The sequence below is a fragment of the Aplysia californica genome, unplaced genomic scaffold, assembly GCF_000002075.1.
Source record: "Aplysia californica isolate F4 #8 unplaced genomic scaffold, AplCal3.0 scaffold00766, whole genome shotgun sequence".
Classification (NCBI taxonomy): domain Eukaryota; kingdom Metazoa; phylum Mollusca; class Gastropoda; order Aplysiida; family Aplysiidae; genus Aplysia; species Aplysia californica.
Genome location: NW_004798036.1, coordinates 351,957 through 373,093, shown reverse-complemented (window position 1 = coordinate 373,093; position 21,137 = coordinate 351,957). Strand labels below are relative to the sequence as shown.

The 21,137-nt window shown below is 40.8% G+C and overlaps 2 protein-coding genes across 2 annotated transcripts in view; one reads left to right on the top strand and one right to left on the bottom strand.

Moving 5' to 3' along the window:
* Positions 1-19,304, top strand: part of LOC101845654 (hsp90 co-chaperone Cdc37) — a 20,485-nt gene extending 1,181 nt beyond the window's left edge. The window contains exons 2-11 of the mRNA XM_005109325.3: positions 2,021-2,154; positions 2,775-2,826; positions 3,854-3,958; positions 7,155-7,205; positions 8,262-8,324; positions 10,019-10,177; positions 12,748-12,863; positions 13,675-13,795; positions 17,019-17,087; positions 17,443-19,304. Of these exons, the coding sequence (XP_005109382.1) occupies positions 2,021-2,154; positions 2,775-2,826; positions 3,854-3,958; positions 7,155-7,205; positions 8,262-8,324; positions 10,019-10,177; positions 12,748-12,863; positions 13,675-13,795; positions 17,019-17,087; positions 17,443-17,676 (1,104 nt within the window). The 3' untranslated portion in view covers positions 17,677-19,304. The remainder of the gene's footprint in view (positions 1-2,020; positions 2,155-2,774; positions 2,827-3,853; positions 3,959-7,154; positions 7,206-8,261; positions 8,325-10,018; positions 10,178-12,747; positions 12,864-13,674; positions 13,796-17,018; positions 17,088-17,442) is intronic.
* Positions 19,305-21,137, bottom strand: part of LOC101845431 (periodic tryptophan protein 1 homolog) — a 25,918-nt gene continuing 24,085 nt past the window's right edge. Inside the window, exon 14 of the mRNA XM_013088569.2 lies at positions 19,305-19,614. Within this exon, the coding sequence (XP_012944023.1) occupies positions 19,361-19,614 (254 nt within the window). The 3' untranslated portion in view covers positions 19,305-19,360. The remainder of the gene's footprint in view (positions 19,615-21,137) is intronic.

Here is a 21,137-nt window from a genome sequence, read left to right as displayed (position 1 = left end):
CCCCCCACCATAATTTGCTAAAACAATGGCTCCATAAAATTCCTTCTACTGTCTATTGGTTGAAACCCTTTCATTTTGTTCTAATAGGGGGGTTGATGTTGGACTCTATATCATCTTTTGTAAAATAAGGGGAGCCATACTAAGTCTTAGTAAGTGTTCCGTTCCGTTCTTGAGCTCGCAACTCGACTCGCGACCCAGTAGTAGGTTACAAACAAGCTGCAAGGTGGTGACAGTGAGTAGTGGTTATATCTATGAGTGACAGCGACAGGCGAGTGAATCGGAAGGTGATACTGTGCTGCGTTCCGCTGAAGTGAATCGCGGATCGCGTTCCGCAGGGAAGAGTGGCGATTCAGTCCAGTTCTCGCGCTCGCAACCCTGCTCTTAAAGAGAACTGTGTCGTCAGTATCGGTGGTGTCTGCCAGACAGTACAACCTCCTTTGACTGGTGATTGTTAAGATTCCGGCGTTTAATTCCGATGTGCATTTTTTATAGTCTCTGGCATGTTTTGCTTTTATCCCTAGATCTAGATCTAAAATCTAACCCTAACCCTGAAAAACGCCCGTCGGAATTAAACGCGGGAATCTTAACAATGGCCCTTTGACTTACTTAACTTGGGGCAGGCTGGGAAGCAGGGGCATTGCCTTAGCCAAGTTGCTGTACTGTGTAGTGTTAGCAGTCAGTAGCAGTACATTGTAACTGTAAGACGGATGTTTCTGCGTTGCTACTAGTTGTAATACATATACACACACACACTGCTATCCGTCTCCGTCCAGACATCCTCCCTAGTTTGGTCATGGTGATAGTCACAGTGATAGCCATGGTGGTATAGTGACTTGGGGAGGAGTTTCGCAGAGGGCCGGCACTTCCCGTGACAAGGTCATCTGAGCAAACTATACAACAGTTAGGGTTAAGATGTTGTTGGTCGGCTGGCCCTCTGCGGAACTCGTTCCGTGACTTAGAGTGAAGAGTCTGCTAGTTGACTGCTTCCCAAATTATCATAGTCTACTGTGCATGGTATGCATTAAAACCCATTTTATGCTGGACATTATCATTTCTGGTATCACATGACACAGTGTATTTCTGGCCTCTGGTAATTACTTTTTTTTCTGCGTATCAGTATCAGGTCCAGAGTTTTCAGGAAGGCCACGTCTATTTGGACTCGAGTCTGAATAGCTTCCCGTTGCTATTCGGACTCAAAACTCCAATTCGCATGCGCAATCAACGGGTGTACCAGATGTGAAGCGGACAGGCAATTCAACCTTGGCCTTCCTCGGTTTCTACGATCTGGCTAAAATTTTCGACACACATTAAGAAAATTATTAGTGACGTCAAAAGTGAATGAAAGGTGCAAAATCTGAAATACTACTCAACAAAAGCAAACAAGGAAATGGCAATTTGAGCTCAAAGCAGTGAAAAAAAAATTGAAAATCAAAGTTTCAGAAAAACAAAGGAATATTTACTCTATCAATAGGTAGTCTAAACTTGCTTTATTTGAAGAGAAAAACAAAATCATTGATCAATTGGAAGTCCAGTCAGAAATTAAAAAGAGAAAAGTTAAAACCCTTCCAAGGGGAACAAAAGTCCGTCATTCAAAGTAACAGTGGTCTAAAGGAAAAGATTTTCCAACAGCGTACTTTACACGATACAAATAAAATGAGGAAAATACACGGATCGCGCATTGGAATTTGAGTCCGAATAGCCACGGGAGGCTACCTGGAAAAGCTTCAAAGTCCAACTCAAGGCTTTTTTTTCTCAATAAAACAGTACTTTCTGTGTCAGTGACACCCACCTTGCTGCATTAAATTGCCAAAGTCCTTTGTCAGCCAAATCCACTTTGTATGATTACATAAGTACAGATAGATATCTTGTATTATTATTATTGATAGTTTAGTTTTAATGTTTCAATCAATAATCTGTTAACTTTCCTCTGAATTTTAATATTTGTTTATATTGTACCACTGAGACAGTGGACAGTATAAAAGCATTAGTTAGTCTAGTCCTTGTTGCTTTGATTTTTCAGATCTCAGATGATGAGGACGATACCCATCCAAATATTGACACACCAAGTCTCTTCAGGTGGCGGCACCAAGCTAGAGTGGACAGGATGGAAGAGCAGAAGAAAAAGAAAGACAAATTAGAAGCTGATAAGCAAGGGTAATGTCCCAATGAACGGAAGTTTGTTGATTTTATTTGTATTGTCAGCCTTGCATCTACTGAAATTGTGTTAATCAAACGTTATGAGTTCCTCTCGCCAAGGCTTTTGCGAAAATGATTATTGCAATATATTACTTTATGGATGGATGTTCTAAAAGTGTTGTTTGGACTTCAGAGGGATGGAAGCCACTAAAATGAGAACTGGAGTGATGAAAAGCTAGCTTATTATGTTAAATAATTTTTTAATCTTTGCAGCCTGGTCAATAAACTTGTAGACGTTGTAGGCTACTTGTGTTAGGATATGTGTGTGATGAGTGATTCCTATCACCAATCTTCCAGCTTGGCCGCTTACATACAAAGGATGAAGCATGCCCTTATCATAATCTTAAGCCACATTCTTCTATTTTGAAATGCCCTAGATATGTTGATCATTAGACAATTGTCAGTAATTGTAACTTATTCCATTAAGTTGCTGCTCTCCAAAGTTTGGTTACTTCGTGGTTTAGTGTATGTGCTCTTTTGAGTAGGCCTACATGTAGTATGCAGTACAGTAAAATTACAGATTACATTTCTTACCTGCAGTGCTCAGATTTTGTCTTTTGGTTGTTGTTTTTTGGCAGGCACCAACAGAAAGTTGCAGCAATGAAAAGAAAAGTGAAAGAAGCAGAAGAGGTATTTCCTTGTTTATGCTTTACAAGCAGTTATCAGCAAAAAGCAGTGTGTGCGAAATTTCATAAACAGTTTAGAAACGAACATGAAAATTAGAGTCCCAGGAATTCCTGACTCATTAATAATTATAATGCTACTGCTGCTACTATTACTATTAAAAGATTCAGGTGCATATATTTTGGCATATATTGTAAACCCTCTCGATATAATCTCATTTCTGGTAAAACCCTATACTGCTGGTTACCGCTAACGCAGTATTTTCCTATACTGCTGGTAACTGCTGGTAACCGCTTGGTAACTTTATCGTTTAGTTGCCAGTGCTAGAAACAGGGGATGTAACTCCAGATCACTCTGTCACCAGCAGAAAGTATTGATAATGTCAGTAGAGCAGTTCTACTCCAAAAGTTGGGAAATTTTGCAAGTTAAAAATAAAAGTCATTTTTTTATCCTTAACCAGACCTCGATGATGATTCCCAGTCGGATATAGATCTATAGAGATATGACTGTTGAAAACGATCCCAATGTTTCGCCTAACATCGATGATGATTTTGACAATAGTGGAAGTGGCAGGGGATCACCACTAGAGCAGCCAGAGGCTAGATCAACGGCTGGGCCTAATGATGCATTGACTGAAGTGGAGTCAGGGATCACACACAAGACTTTACTCATAGAATTGGTCCCAAAAAAAAAGTGTATAACTTTTCCCCCTTTTGTCCAAACTGTGCATTCATATACACATAAACATAACATATTCAAATTTCAGTAAAATCTGACAACAATCAAAGACACGGCAAATAAAACAATGAAATAACCTGTTTTTGTTCTATTATCTCCATTTTAATTCCAGATTCTAGGGAGGTATGAATAAAAATACCCTCAGGGTTTTGAGGATAATTGTAATGAATGAAAAAATGGGCTTTTGGTCTTGCTTAATGGATGATTGATAGAAATTTTGATTTGAAAATTTAAAAAATAGGCTCATACTATTCGTGTTCTTGTCTGTTATAAGGTTTTGCTTTTTTGTTTTCAGAGTGCTTCGGCTGAATTTGAAAAGTTGAAGATTGAACTGTCAGAGCTGGAAAAGCAAGAAGAAGAGTACAAGAAAAAGGAAGACGATCTCAAGAAAGAGGAAAAGGTAAAGTAGTATATTTGCTACTTGACTGCTTTCAGAATGCTTTTCTCATGTTTCTTTCTGTGATATCAGTAGTGGCTTTGTGGACTGTCCTTATCGCCGTATGCCTTGGGATGTGATGTGGGTGGTTGATCAATAGCGCGGTGTGCTTCTTGTTCTTCTTTTCTGTGTTGATTTCATCTCATTCATTTATCAGTGAAATGGGGATGGTAATCAGGCTTACTTTTTATTGGGGGGGAGTATTTTTTTAACAAAGAACTTGTCATCTGCCTACACCTTGGATATGTCAGTGTTTGCTGTTGTCTCCTTCTCTTTTCTTGAAGCCTGAAAAAAGTGTTTTTTCCTCTGTCTTCTTCAATGTACTGCTTGTACACTGTTCTTTTCATTATCTTTTAGGGTGACCGGCAGGTGCTCTGGTGTGGTTTGCTCCTTCTTTCTCATGAAATATCTATCGTCTTACCTCTCCTCCTTATTTTTGTATTTGTTACTGTCTTGTTGCACCTCTAATCTTCGTCACTTACATGACTTAATTTTTTGCAAGTGCTGTAAAACACTTTCTGAAACATAACAAGGAGCCCCCAAAAATCACAATCTTTTGAAGTCATTTTGTGCATCTCCTAATTTTTTATCATTCTGTAAATTATCATTCTGCTCATCTTAGAGGAGACTGTCTGAGTTGGTGTGTTTTATCGTGTGTGTGTTCAGAAATCACTTTAGAGCCCCCCACCCTCCCTCGGCATTGCTACTGATTGAGGTGTCTTTAGGCCACTCCCAAAGGGTGGTTCCTGGGTGAAAGTCCGCTGGCATATGCAGGCCCCGCCGGTTTTTAACCTCAACAGACCTAGGTCTGCCGGTTTTTTAGACTTGGGCCGGCCCGTAGGCCTACATGTGTAAAAACAGGCGACTACGCAACATACAATACGATGGTCTTGAAGCAAGACAGTAGTCCTGAAAAAGCCCCCATCCGCTTTTTAGGGATAAACCGCCTGTACTATTAACCCCTTGACCTGCCCTGAGGCAGACAGGACTCAAGAAGAAAAGAACAGCTGCCTTATTTTCAAGAGCACAATAAGAAGTTCTCGAATATTTGAAAACCAAATCTGATAACGTCATTTACCCTATCTGTACGCCCTTGGGTCATTTTGTACCCCCGGGGTTGTATTCTTCACATTTAAGAATACTTCTAGTATGAAGATCTTTTTGATACTTCCAGTATTTCTCATAAAATCATTTTGACAGACTGCAATGCAAAGCATACGGGTCGGATTAACGAGTAAATTTCCACTTTGGAAAGTGGTGGCATAGAGTTCCCCAGCTTGTATGCATACGATAATAGAACATGACCTAAGGATAGGGTTAAGTTCATTTTTGCTGATTGCGATATATTCATTCGACTTTTTCCGGTGTGAGAGTATGTTTCACGCAAACAGGCGGCTCTCTCTCTCTCTCTTCTGGCGCTGTGGCTTCATAAACGGTCAGCGATGCCGAACAGGCGGGTATGGCGGCAAGCGGAAGTGTATGTGTGATACCGAAGCTCGATCGGAAAAATCAAGATCTACTTTTGTTTTCGTTACTTCCCAGAAATTTGCCGATAGTAGTTTGATAAAGCAGCATTTGTCAATGTGCTGTCACTTGTAAAAAAAAAAAAAAGAAAAGGTAGTTATACAAGCGTCTAGTATGTCTCGCCATTGTGACCGGTCAGTGAACCTGCATCACCAAAGTTCATTCAAAGTCTGAGCGCTGCGAAGTATAGGACTCGGGAATGGGGGGGGGGTATTGATTTTTTAAAAAAATACACTCGTGGGGGGGGGATTAGGGCAACACCAGAGGACAAAAACTGAACTTATAAGCAAATAGTATTTAGAATTTTTATTACTATTAGAGCTCTCTGCAAAGCATGCGTTGGTGCAGGCCTTGTGTGGATCGGGATCCATCATGCTCATACTTTGTAAGCCGTGTTATTGAACTAAAGGGCTCGCGTTTCATTGGATGGGTGATACTAAATTACATGTATTTATATCTATATTATTATATATATTTTAGCTTTCTGTTCTAGATTCGCAGATTTTCAGTGTTACTGCATGTTGCCCTCCCACAGTTCTCACAAATCTCACACTGAATAGGCCTGCTTGAGCTATTCAAGTTTTTACTCTACTTTGAGTCTGAGCAATAATTGTTGTCTTTCACGTTTATTAGACCTATATTTGTCATGACACCCAGACTGGTTCTTGACAGTCCATATTCTTGTTCTAGGCCCTTTCTGAGGCTCAAAACTGGATTCATTTTTATATAGTCTATATAGAGGCGAATATGATGAGGGGAAAATGTAAAAACAGACTGAAATACCTAAGTCACACAAGGCCCCAGTGCCACACTAATGCATCTACATGCGTGCGTGTGTGTGTGTGTGTATATATAAATGGAGCACGCGCTGTCACTGTTATGTAACATGCCCCTGGAAAATGGATGAGCCTCCCTGGAAAATTGAGACACCGGGTTGGTAGTCACCCTGCTTTCAGGTTTTTGAAAATTCCCACCCTACCTCTTCAGGTTTTTGAAAATTCCCACCCTACCTCTTCAGGTTTTTGAAAATTCCCACCCTACCTCTTCAGGTTTTTGAAAATTCCCACCCTACCTCTTCAGGTTTTTTGATGTCTGTGAACTTTCGCCCATGGGTAGATTTTAACATGTTCTTATGCACAGTAGAATTGTAAATGGGCTGATTTATCAATGTCATGCTCATACTATTCCCGAACAACATAGGTGGAACTGCTGCTTTTTCTTTGCTCATCCTTACTCTCGTCATTTTTGCTCTACTTCTTTTTTATGTTTGTCACTTTCTTGTGAACTATTTCCGGGGTGCCTTGATAGTCCAAGCAGACTTTGTGTTGTTGAGGCTAGAGAGGTGAGCGGAGTAAGCCTGATTCCCCGTTTGGACTTCTCTGTTGACATCCACTCCTTGGCGCTCATATGACCTTATGCAGTTGCGAGCGCCGTAAAACCTTACTAAAACTAAAGTTTGCAGGGAGGGGGGTAGATGATGCAGGTCTATGTGACTCCTAGTAATAATCAGCTGGAATGGGATAGTTGTAGTAGTGTCTGCTTGTTTGTGAGCAAGATGTATAGACCAAGGAAGAACAAAATTTCATTTATGATTTGAGTTGAATGACTTTCATTTTATTGTCATTTTTTTTTTCAGCTGACTCCATTGAACATTGACACCATTTGCAAAGACGGCAAATCGAAAACTGTGAGTAGCTTTTCAACACAAGTGTGGCAATTCTTGTCGTGGGTATTGTTCATGTAGTAGTCCTTAGACCTGTATTAAGCTTTTGTTGAGTTTCGAAAACTTTATCAGTGGTTCGCTTTAAATATGATCGGTGGGTGGTTGGCGGGTGCTCTGGTGTGGTTTACTCCTTGTTTCCTATCAAACATCTGTCGTCCTTATCTCTCCTTTTTTGTGTATGTTACTCTCTTGTAACACATAATCTATTCTTCGGCACTTATATGACCTTATTGTATTCAAGTGTTGTAAAACTCTTACTAAAACTACAAACTGTGCCTTGTCTGAGATTTGATTTGGAGTGTAGTTGTCAAAGTAGGTCATTTTCCTGTTTCTCTCAAATTTTTGTAAAGGTCTGTCTTTGAATGAACATACTCCTTATCCTATTCATCTTTCTCACTTCAATTTAATACTGTAGTGTCTTCAACTTTGTCTGGTATGGCTGTACTATTGCGTAGATTGGCAGCTTTACCTATATGCGTTGCTTTTTGTAGCTTGTCTTTTGTCTGTGGACATGAAATTCACATCAAGAATTATGTTTTTAGACAACAAATCCCTGTCTTGTAATTTGAGGGTTACTGTACTTGCCTCTCATTCCAAAGTACCTAGTTCGATCACAGTTCCATGTAGGTGTTGTCAATGGATAAGTTTTGAATGGCAGGATATTGTACTCTGGCTTCTCAGATAGGGCTGTAAAGAGTTGGGGCAGAGGAACTTCTAAAATTGCAGAGACATGTCTGTTAAAAGATGAGGGACACAGGGGGGCTGTTTTCTGATTTAAAAAATATATCATCTTTTGGACTGTGGGTTGAAGATGAAGGCGCATGGTGGACTACTCTTGAGTTCTGGCATGGGGAAGGCAGAAGAGTAAGAATAGTAAGATGAAAAGGGATGGAGAGAAAAGTTTTTGTCAGGAGATTTTCTCTCATATATACAATACTCACAAGGTACACGACAACCGAGACCTGTGTTGCTGATCATGCGTTTTTGTTGTGTTTTTTTTTTTTTGGTGCAAATTTTCAGCTGATCAACAAAGCTCCTCCCCCTCCGAAAGAGATGACGGAAGAAGAGAAGATTGAGAAGCAGGTAAGCTTTGGTGTCACTTTCACATATGTGTCACGACGTAGTGGAATCAGGCGCTCATCAATTTTTGGTCATGTGGAGTTTTTAGTATCATCTTAAAGATTGTTCACTTGTCTTGCTATCTGTGAAAAAAAATACCCGTCCATCTTGAATAGAAGTCAAGATATTTGAGATTGAAGAAGGTGGGGTCACTTGGTTTCAGCGAGAAAATGGCCGCCAAAGTTTGGTTATTTCCATAGCTTGATAGTCCGTGGAAACTGAAAGCTTACTTTTTTTTGGGTGCCCTTTATCGTTTTTCAGTAAAATCGACCCAGAAATGCGTTCTTAATTGGACAACAATGGTGTTAAGCCAAAAATAAACAATTCAATAAAAATGGCCAAACTGGCAGAAAAATGCCAGTTTCTTCAATTTCATTATTTTGACGAGCGCCTGATTTCACCACGCTGCCTCACATATTCTTTTTCACAATTAGAAAACATGTTTTAATTAAATTGATCAGGGCATTAAGAGGATGCTCAAGGATATTTAAAAAAGATTTGGCTTTGTTTTTCTTATGAACATTGTGCACAGCATGAAGTGATCTCTCATGAGGACTGTATCTAGATTTTTGAATTTTTCTGTTCTGTATGTCTTCAGTATGAGTTTGTGGAGAAAATTCTGTTTATTGCAGTACTTTTTTTTGAGTCATGTGCTGGAAACTGAAGGAATGAGAGGATGAGTTCTGTGCTAAGGCTTTTTAAAGTCAGGAATGTAATAAATCTGTTCTGATTGAACAGTATTAGCACTATATTTTGGATAGTTTCTAGTGATTGAAAGTGTGTATGATATATTGCACAAAACTGTGTTCCTAGAAACCAGAACGTGGGTTCATAAGCCTGTGGGCAAGGTGTTTGCCTCAGGTACCTAAATATCTGCTACCCTCCGGGGCAGTGCCACTCACTGAAGTGTCTTTAGGCCTTTCCCAAAGGGGGGACATATCTCATTCAAGCATTGTAGAATTGTGAATTGGCTGACTCATGTCACGCTCATAACTGTGCCTGATCTACAACAGGGAACTGCTGCCTTTTCTTTCCTGATCCTTACTATTGTCATTTCCTCTTCTTCTTTTGTATGTTTGTCACTCACTTGTGACCTGCTATTTTGGGGTGCCTTGACAGTCGAAGCAGACCTTGTGCTGTTGAAGCTAGAGAGGTGAGCAGTCTAAGTCTGATTCCCTGTAAAGACTTCTCTGTTGACATCCACACCTTGGCGCTCATATGATCTTATGCAGTTGCGAGCGCCGCAAAACCCTCTACTATATTTTTTTTTTTTTAAATCTGCTTTGATTCTGTTTATTCTGGCTCCCGTCCGTGATTACTAATTTACTTCTTTAAACACTTATGAATGAGGAGAAATTGCACGTTTCAAATCTAACTAAAAGAAATTTGACTATTTTAATTTTTTGGAGCAAAGGTAAAAATTTTATACTCAAAAATGAAGATTTTGCATTTCTACAAAGTGGATACAAGCTTAAAAGTCCAAGATATGCAAGCTTAAAAATTGCTCCTTAAATACAGAAGGGATACTTTCTGAGTAGGCCTACTATGCTTCATTTATAGATAAAAGAGTTTGTGAAAAAATTCCAGGTGGAGTTTGCACTGTGTGCTGTTGCGGTGAAGTTATAATAAAAAAGGTTTTATCTTACTTTCCTCTGCAGCAAGAGTTCACGAAAAAGTACAAAACACAGATCCGTAAGTATGGGATGCTGCAGAAATGGGATGACAGCAAGCAATACCTGATGGACAACAACTACCTGGTGTGTGAGGAGACGGCCAACTACCTGGTCATCTGGTGCATTGACCTTGAGGTGGAGGAGGTAATCTGATCAGACTCGTCATCAGCCGAAAACATGTGATATGTACACAAATGTACAGTCTGGCACAGAGGACACGAACACTGGAAAATTGAAATTATGGATAGCTCGTAGAATTTGCTATTCCCTGACAGATATCTTAAAAATTTTTGTTCACCCAAATTAGGGATGTGTCGAACACATTTGTCCGTCCCCGCTGTGTTTGAGTTATCCTTGCCCGACCATACTGTCGAAATTGTTCAAGACGACCACATATTGTGGAGGGGGAAAGTGGTTGTCTTAGACAGGTGGATGTGTGGATGGCTCGGACAGTGTCATTATAATGTAGAAAAAAAACGCGGGAGGGTTGGAAGTGGAAGTGGTTGTTCATTCAGGTGATTGTCTTGAACAAGTTGGCCATTAGAGTAGATTTGACTGTGGGTCACATATTACAGTAAACTGGCAGTGTTGTGCAAACATTGAAGAATTTTCTGTTAGCTCCCACCAAGATCTAGCAGTCAGGGACAGAAGATGACCAAGTATGAATGTTACGAGAGCAATCTTTGTGGTCAAAGTTTACTTATTCCTCTGTTGATATTTTACAGTACGGCTGCTGTGCGTTTATTTCATTCTGCTAATAATTTTTTGTTTGAGTTTGAGCTATGGAATTTGTATTTGTGTGACTGACTCAGCCCTGACCTAATTTTAGAATCTCAGTCCATCAGTAGGCCTAATGTGGTTTTCTAGGGTGGGGAGGTGTGGTTCAAAAGCACACATCAATACTTCCGTAAGCTGACAAAACGTCTTTTTTCATTTTGGCGCCAAAATTTGTTATTTGCTAAATCGAAATCCTGATCAGTAATCCTACTTTTGTGAAAAACTTGAATTGAAACTCTGACAAGTTTTTGAATAAATTAGAATTCGGAATGACTATATTTTTTAATTACGCTGACAAAAAAAACCTTTTTCTCGAAACCGCTTTGAAGTAAAACAGGATAGAACTTGATTAACCTTTTGCCACTCGGAGGCGCCGATGTGCGCCGTCATCGCTAACCCCCGCAGTCGCCGATGTGCGCCGACACGCCCACTCGATTCACCCGTTTGCACTACTTTCGTTTCTACGTTGTCTCGCTTCCTGCGAGGTCGCACGAGATTGCCCAGCTTATAGCGAGAATCTAGAGTGGTTGCCCTTTACTGTCGTGTTTATTTGGTGAAAATCGATCGAAGCACGCGAGAGCGGTGATTTTTTTAATTTCGTGCTTTTTAGAGACCTAAATCTAACTTCGTGGATGAAATTTTGCGTCGCTACAGGCACTGTATACGATGGAGACACTTATAATTGGGATTTAAATGCCGATATCGTCGACCAAGGGGCTAGATCTAGTGCTAGTAGTACAAGTAGTCACTCGGACACTCAGTCGTGAAAGAGAGAGAGAGCGAGAACTATAGTAGGAGTAGAGCGAACACGATGTCGCAGGTCTAGATCTAGGCTCTAGGGGGAGGGGAACAACTATGATAGTGATGTTGGTGGTGAGATCGTTGCTGGAGGTGATGATTTAGAAGACTGATGAAGAAGATAGGCCTAGCACCCACAGCACTTTAGCTAGATCTAGTACTACATACTTGCTGCACTACGACGTAAAAAAGGGAGGAGCAACACTGGGACTGTGGGCTCTGTCACAACAAATCCTTTAGAGCATGTTGTGATTAGGATACATGGTAAAAAGGGGTCGTGCCACTACTGTGTAAAGACCAGAAACTTTACAAAGCTAGGCAGAGGGAGTGAGACAGTGAAAGGATGCAATTTGGGCCAGGTTAGGCCTTGCAAAAGGCTGTTCTGGGTAAAACATCAGGAACTTCTGCGGGCAAAAAAAGCGGGTTGTGTCTTTTGGGGTTTTTTTTTCTCTTCAGAATTTTTTTTAACCTAATACACAATCATTTTTCGTACAAAACCATACATTTTCTTGTAGTTTATTCATTTATCTGTGCTCTGACACCTAAACTGTAATTTTAGACTCATCCTCTGATTTTTAATGATTTTTTAAAATAATATAGTCATGCAGTCTAAGCGGAGTTCGGTCCCTTTTGCCAGAATTTCAGCCTTGTTGGGCAGGGATAGCTCTGAGGGTGAAAGGGTTAAACATTGCGCTCTTATTGCACAGGATACTGAAGTATACAGTCTGAAGATTTAAATGGCATGTGAGTTTCTTTTGCAGTAGAATCTAATTGTCTCGTGCTGTACATGAAAAAGCAAGGGAATTTTCAATATTTGTACTATAGTTTAGGTATGGGATTGTGGAGATAAGATTACAGATATATATGTGTGGAAATCTTGAGAATTGTGAAGTTTTTGTTTTGTTTTGTTTTGTGTTCTGTACCAACAGAAAATTGATTTAACATTTAAAAAGTTTTCAAAACATGTGAGAAACTGTATCTGTCGCGAAACTATATCTATTAGGTAGAGTTTTCCATATCCCGTGTATTTCTTAAGTTCTCTATTCACCTGAAAAAAATTCTCAAGATCCAGTGAGTTCAAGAGTTTTCCCTGTTCCATGCCCTAGTCACTTATTTCTGTGTCCTGGTGGTTCTTCCAGAAAACGGACCTGATGAAGCATGTGAGCCATCAGTGCATTGTGATGCAATTTATCCTGGAGCTGGCCAAAAGTCTGACCACGGACCCGAGAAGCTGTGTCGGAGCTTTCTTCTCACGGTGAGACTTTTTTTTCTCTCCACTCTCTTATCCTGCGTGTAGCCCCCAGCCTGCAAAACACGCTTAAGAGTAAGAGTTAAGACAGAACTTTGTTGGGAGCAGGGTGAGATGGAAAGAGGGGAGGGGTCTGGTAGCAGTCCAATCCCTCCCAGCACTGGCTCACCGACAGACTTTACATCAGCCACCTCTTCTGTGCTCCTGACTCTTTCTGCAGCCTTAATCTACTGCTACTCCATGGCTCCTTCTTACTGCCGTCTTTCCGCCACACCCCTGATCTTCTGGTAGGAAAGATCTACACCTAGCCTTCTCGGACAAGGGCGAAAAGTCTCGGAGGGCCCGTGTGCAAATTGCGCATGTTAAAGATCCCTGGGTGGTCTAAAATCGATAAGAGTAGGCTTCGGCCATCACGCGGGCAAAATTCAAAATTTCCTACCAACTGAAAATGTTTGGTGTGTCCCGCGCGCTCATATGACCTTAGGCAGTTGCGAGCGCTGTAAAACTTTTAAAAAACCATGAAAAAACCCCAAAACACTTCACATCATTTTTGGAACTTCTGGTTCCTTATAGTAGTTATAAAAAAGAGTTTTAATTAAATGTCTTTCTTCACTTCCCATTTGTAATTTAAAAGTTTTTATTTGCTGTGGTTTTTGTACTTTTATTTTTATCTCATGAACCTTCTTGTTTTTGCACTATTTGTGTATGTGTGTAAATAAAAGACTTTCATTTCATTACTAGATACGTGCATTATATGTGTGTGTTTTTTCAAATCTTGAAGATAACTTTTCATGCATGCAATGTCCACATGGTGCAGAATAAAACTTGGGGAGAAACAGTACACAGATGCATTCAATGACGAACTCGGATCTTTCCGAGAGAGAATCAAGGAGAGAGCCCGGATCCGCATCGAAGAAGCCATGAAGGAATACGAAGAGGTATGAACGAGTTTCTAGTTTTGTTACATTCTGTCTCAAGGTGGGAACAATTTTGGTATTTTTTAAAGAGAAAATCAAAGACAGCTAGGCTCTGGACTGTAAGCTGTGAAGGGTTTTGAAGAGGTATGAAGGAGTTCTCTGGTACCTTACATTTTATTCGAGCTTTGGACAGGCTCTCTGTTGTCTTATATTGTATTTGAAGCTAGGTTGGTTTAGTAATAATAATAATCTCTCTCTCTTGCCCTTTTTAACTCCCAGTGGAGAACAGGCCATCAACAACATTACTCCAGCGAAGCCTGTCCTGAGCATCCTTTTAGGTCCTCCATCTTCCAGAACTGGCGGTCGTGTTGTTTTTGCTGTTGATGTTTTTGTAGCTGCTTTTGTTTTATGGGAAAGGGCTGCTAACCCTTTGCCCAACCGACCTTAGTCGCCTTCTACGACATGCGCGGTACGGATACAGTGGTCCTATTCTTTGCTCCCCTGTCTCTTGGACAGAGCCCCAAGAACCACACGGATGAATAATAATAATAATAAATAGCATTTGTATGGCGCATATCCCCGCTCAACAGCAGGCTCTATGCGCTTTACACTATATTATTACCCCAACAGACTGTAGAACACTCCGAAACATTCTCAGCTTCCGGGGAAGCACACAGTGCAAGCAGCTGATTAAGCGCTCAAACACTAACAAACTGACAAGATCTTTCGCTGTCTATAGCCGGGTACCCATTCCCACCTGGATGAAGTGAGGAAAATGGTTAACCATGACTCAGTTTCTTTTTTACATGAATGCAGTTTGCACAGTTGGGGTACGGTAAGCTCTCAGATTTTAAAAAATACACTCGCCATTTTGTACTTCCTGAGAGGCCGAAAAATGTGGGGTCCATGGAGAAAAATTTCAGAGAATAGATTAGTGGACAGTTTCATGACAAAACGCAACATATTCATTTTTCCAGTGTTGTGAGAAAATTGATTTCTTTTCTTCACCCATTCACTGAATAATCTCAAGCAACTTTGCTTTTAGAGTAAAAATGGTGTAAGGTTTAGTTGATATTTGTTGTATGATGAAATAAGGAAGGGAAAGAACCGCAGACAAATTTTTGTGGACCACAAACAAAGTTATGTGACTCGAGGATAGAACTTGATTGGCGTGCAGAGGATATGTAGCGGTTTGTCGAGAAAAGGTCTATCGCTTTTGTCAGGTTTTGTTAAAACAAAAGCATCATATTTTGCAGTTCTTTTAAGATGAACAAAATGGCGTTTTGTGAAAAAAGAAGTTGACTCTGGAATGTGCCCCACCTTTCTCAAGATACGATGATACTAGTTTCAGCCAAACTTTGAAAGTATTTTTTTGTTGTAAATTGTTGTCGAACTGTTCAAGTGTTGATCCTTGCTGTGGCTGTTGTGACAGCTGCTTCTTCTTTCCTATGAAACATCTATCGTCCTTATCTCCCCTTCTTCTTTTTTATGTTTGTTACTCTCTTGTAACACCTCTAATCTTCTTGCTCTCATATGACCTTATGCTGTTGCGAGCGCAGTAAAACCTCTACTAAAACAAAAGTTGTGACGGGTGCTGTGTTTGAGGGACAGGATATTCCCCATATGGGAGACGACGGGGACAGATATTCCCCATATGGGAGGAGCATAGCCTGCACCGTACACCACACTCCCAAATTTTGTACTGCTGCCATGTGCAGTTGAACAATTCAGCTCTCAGATTCAGAAAGTGGGTGGTTGGCGGGTGCTCTGGTGTGGTTTGCTTCTTCTTTCCTATCTGTCCCCGTGGTTGTATGCACCCTGTATAATTTGGCAAAATTTGATCATTTTTTGCTTTATATAATTTCTGATTATTTTCCTTTATCATTCTTTGTTAAAATTAACAGAATCGCTTAATTTCACATTTTCGGGCTCAGTTTGCATAATTACAAAATTTTTCTTGCATAAAACGACGGGGACAGTCCTATCAAACATCTTATCGCCCTGATCGCTCTGCCTTCTTTTTTGTGTTTTTTACTCTATTGTAGCATCTCTAATTTTGTGCATCTATGTGACCTCCCTTATTGCGTTGCAAGTGCCTTGACTGTGATGGAGTCGATTCCTCATGAAAGTAGAGTCCATGTCTATCCAAATGTAACCGTATAGGACTCTAACACATGGCGCCACACTCATCTAAGAGGTGGCGACTCAAGTTGGCCATAGTTACCTGTCCTACCTTTCTGAGTCAGAGTCAGCCATACTTTACCTGTCCTCAGAGTCAGCACCACCGGGGGCGGTGCCACTGACTGAAGTGTCTTTAGGCCATTCCCAAAGGGAGGACATTTCTCATTCATGCACAGTAGAATTGTAAATGGGCTGATTCATCAATGTCACACTCCTGACTGTGCCTGATCTACAACAGGGAACTGCTGTTTCTTATTATTGTCATGTTTCCTCTACTTCTTTTGTATGTTTGTCACCCTCTTCTGACCCACTATTTCCGGGGTGCCTTGATAGTCAAAGCAGACTTTATGCTGTTGAAGGTAGAGAGGTGAGCACAGTAAATCTGATTCCCTGTATAGATTTCTCTGTTGACATCCACCCCTTGGCGCTCATATGACATACAAAAGGAGGAAAAAAATGACAATAGTAAGGTTTAGGAAAGAAAAAGCAGCAGTTCCTTGTTGTAGATCAGGCATAGTTATGACTATGAGCGTGACATTTTTTTCTTTTTTAGTAGACGGTTTTACGGCGCTCGCAACTGCATACGGTCATATGAGTGCCAAGGGATGGGTGTCAACAGAGAAGTCTTTACAGGGAATCAGACTTACTCTGCTCACCTCTCTAGCTTCAACAGCACTAGGTCTGCTTGGACTCAAGGCATCCCGGAAATAGCGGGTCACAAGAGACTGAGTGTGACAAGCATACAAAAGAAGTAGAGGAAAATGACAATAGTAAGGAATAGGAAAGAAAAAGCAGCAGTTCCCTGTTGTAGATCAGGCACAGTTATGAGCGTGACATGATGAATCAGCCCATTTACAATTCTACTGTGCTTGAACGAGAAATGTCCCCCCCCCTTTGGGAATGGCCTAAAGACACTACAGTCAGTGGCACTGCCCCGCGGGGTATTGCTACCTTCAAAGACTGGGGCTGTCCCTTGCAGGACATGCCAAATTTGCCTTTAGAGTTACACTGTAAATATGCTTTTTGCTAATTTCCTCTCTCTTGTGTTTTTTCGATGGTATAGGAGGAACGGAAGAAGCGCCTGGGACCTGGTGGTCTGGATCCTGTGGAAGTGATGGAGTCGCTGCCTGAGGCAAGTTCCCACCCACTTTTATTTACAACTGCTTTTTTTTTTCTTTAACAGAAAACTCAACCATGTCGAGAGGACAGTGATTCACATGCTACCGTATATGGTGCACTAATGCAATATTGATGACAGCAAAAACACTTTTTTTTTTTCCACCACTAGTGGAAGATTGATACAGTTTGTCTCATCTTGTAAACAGAGAAACAAAAGGAATATTCTCTCATTTGTATTGAAAGTGCTCCAACTCTAAGCTTTAAAAACAAAGTAGAATTGGTATAAGTAGGCTGCCGATTTGGCTTTCCCCACTATTTTTTTGGTTCCCTACTTGATGTGTTACTGACTTTTGCTGTTGACTTTGCAGAAACTGCGACTTTGTTTCGAGTCGCAAGACATTGGTGCCCTCCAGAAAGCTGTCACAGAAATACCTGAGAAGGAGGCTGCCTATCACATACAGCGCTGCATCGACTCAGGCCTCTGGGTACCTGGAGGGAACGAGGATAAAAGCGAGGGGACGGAAGGCGAGACAGAGGGAGCGGGGCCTGACCTGGAAACCACCACATCCAAGACGGAAGAGACCTATGAAGAGGTGGACTAGATCGGACAACGTGGCTCACCCCCTGCTTCTTGGGGCAGCCTGTCGAGGACATCTATAGATTCTCTTGTTGTCTCCTCCGCAAGTACCCAAGTCATTAGTTCTCCCGCCCCCCCCCCCCCCCCCCCCCCCCCACACACACGCACACCCAAAAGTGATTGAAACTTGAAAACTTAGTAAAATGACAGCTTCATATTTTTACTTGAAACTTAAAAACTTACTGGTAGTAAAGTGACAGCTTCATATTTTTACCAGAAGTGATAGTTTGATAGCACAAGTCTCTGGCTGTGATAGTGTGGTACCCGCACTAAAAAAAAACCCCAAAATGTTTAGAAGAAACTAAGTAGCCACAGAATAAATTACATTTGTCCTTGCTTTCGCCCCAAAATGGGGGGGGGGGGGGGGGGGGGGGAGGAGAGAAAGTGATTGGCGAAAGCGGAACTTGACAATTTGAAAGAGTTTTGTTTTGTACGATACATCAGTGTGTGTCCTCTTCATGATCAGCAATCACATCAGTAGGCTTTCCTTCCACGAGTTGTATTTTCTGTTTGCGTTCCCTTCACTCTGGTGATATGGGTCCTTGCCTTGTATGGACAAAGCTGCTGTTTAAAAAGCAGGTGTTTCTTCAGTTTTACCCACAATCTAACATAGAACTCTTATAATGTGTCATTTTGACATCCAGTGCAAATCGTTTGACATTTCATAAAAATCATTATTGTGCTTCATAATGGTAGGATAATTTTCTGTAAAAAATTCCTGGGCTTTGAGACTCTATTGCAGTAGTTCCTTGACATCTCATTGCCGGTCACATCAAGTGGCTAGGCTTTAATTCACAAAGTTAACCAAAAGAGATAGATTTCCTTTTGGGGTCAGGGCATCCAACGTTTATATAGACTTGAAGTGAGCAAAAAATTTGAACTTGTGTGTCCCACAGCTTTCCCATTTTTGGGGTATAAGCTGTTTTAGTGAATGTCAATATTCTTGAAAAATGTAGGGAGAAATTTCCAGACATTGTCAGCGTAATTTCACAATCGCCAAAGCTATTTTTGAAATTTTGAGAAATTTAAAAAGAGCTCCCAAATCAAAACAATGACTTCGGCCCTTGTTATTTTCTTATTTGAATAATATCTTGATCTGGACCTCCCTAGAAATTGACTTGGGCAATAGATAAATGATAATGATGCTGATGGTATTTCATCTGGTAAACAATGGCACATTTTATCCCCCCTCTATTTCTATAAAAATTGATAATTAGAGAAGGACGTGTTATCTTAGGCTTTTGGTATGATCTGTCTCCCTGCATCCCATCGAGAGGATGGTTCTAACAAATTTAACAAAATTGTGGTGCTCAAATCATGCACAGATCTGTAGCTCGTGATATTGTCAAAGACTCTCCTGAAGTGTTTTACACACATGAGAAGCTAATGGAGTCGGGCAATTCATAATGAGATTTGGTTCCTTTGATCACTTGGGATAGAACTTGATTACCTACTTATGAAGACATCGGCGGAAAATTATTACACATTGTCTCGTACATGTCAACTGCTCATAAAATGCTAAAATTTCATTCATGCATGATGAACGTTTGTAACTTTCAATGTGAAAATAAATCACAACACAACACGCTTAAATTTCTGGTGTTATAATTTATTATTATAACTTTTACAATAAAATGTACAGGTCACACTCATCCTTCTGCTCCTCCTTTCTTCTTCTTCTTCTTTTTCTTCTTCTTTGCCTTCAATGCCTGATTGCCTTCCCCGCTGGCTTTGGCAACTGGCCGGTCTCCAGCCAGCATCTCCTCCTCTTCGGCGGCATCTTCGTCGTCCATGTTCAGGTTCTCCATGGCAGCTGCGGCCGCGTCCTCCAGCAAGTCCTCGTCATCCCCCTCACACTCGGCCGCCAGTTTGCTTGGCATGCGATCTAGAAAATGGCGTCTCACTGCAGATAGATACGGTAGTTTTTAGGGGTTTGGCTGGGTGTTGGTTTTTTAAAAAAGTTTTAGTAAGAGTTTAACAGCACTTGCAACTCAATAACGATCATATAAGTGCAGAAGATTAGAGGTGTTACAAGAGAGTAACACACGCAGAAAAGAAGTAGGAGAGATAAGGACAATAGATGTTTGATAGAAAAGAAGGAGCAAACCACACCGGAGCACTCGCTAACCACCTGCCCACGGACTGGGTGTGTATAATTCAGACTATTGTCCACTAAACTCGGAGTAGGGAAGTGTTGCATAGTAGAATGAATATCCAAAAGGGTGCAGATGGTGCATTGGTCGTCCGTTTTTAGGAATTTTCTACACAAATTACACCCTATTTGCAAGTGTCATTCTCTCAGGGCGAAAACATGAGAGAACACCGAAACTTAAGTGGCTGAAGATGGACGCGGACAGGGGCCAGTAGGTGTAGGTGTCTACTTGACTCTACATAGAGGGCGATTAAGATCTAGATCGAAGAAAAAAAAATTTACATAACACAGCTGGTATTTATGAAGCATTTTATTTTATTAAGGGGGGGGGGGAGAGAGACATGTAATTAGTATTTGTCTACTGTGAAGCACCAGCTCTGAAATGACCATTTAAAATTGTCCCCAGTCCAGTCGGGTGACGTCACACAAACCACCGAACCCGAGTTGGCATTAAGAGTTCGTGACCTCAGTGCTTTCTTGTTGTATCTCCATTTTTAATAAGAGTGAAAATGTGACTGTTATTAAAAATGGAGATACAACAAGAAAGCACCGAGGTCGTGAGTTGACAGCGAGGTGCCCTTCCCAGTTTTTCGGCATAATAAGAATGTAGTTTAGATTCCGATAAAGCCGATCAGTGTCTAAAGCCGCCGGCAGTCTGCCAGCTCTATGTGGGGCAAGTTGGAAATCATAAGGGAATTTTTATACCTATTGGCACTTACCGAGTCAGTCTCCGAAATCGGCGTTCTCTATGTTTTCGCCCTTAGGCACCCTTCCTAAACACACAACCTCCTTGCATAAATACAACAGGACACAAGCAAGAGCAAACATGTCAATAAAAGGCGGTTTGAGAGGCTATAGTATGTTTTTGTAGGCTTGCACTTGTACCATCAGAAGCCAGGATAGACCTACTCAAGTGATGAAAGACACGTTGGAACTTGTGTGCACGCACGTGTTTGTTCCTATATGACCAAGATCACCAGTAGCCTACTTTTGCCATGATTTTTGGCTTTATTTTCAAATTCTTTTTGATAAGACAAGATCTACAAATTCGAGCCTTTGAGTGAAGATCATTTTTTGGTTCAAAAGAAACAAATACATGCAATAAATAAATGTGAGGCAAGTGGTGAAATTAGGCGCTCGTCAAAGTAATGAAATTGAAGAAAACTATTTTTCTTCCTCTTTGACAATTTTTTATCTATTTTTCGTTTTTTGGTTCAACACCTTTTATTTCCCTTTAAGAATACTTTGCTGTGTGGCTTTTACTGAAACACATT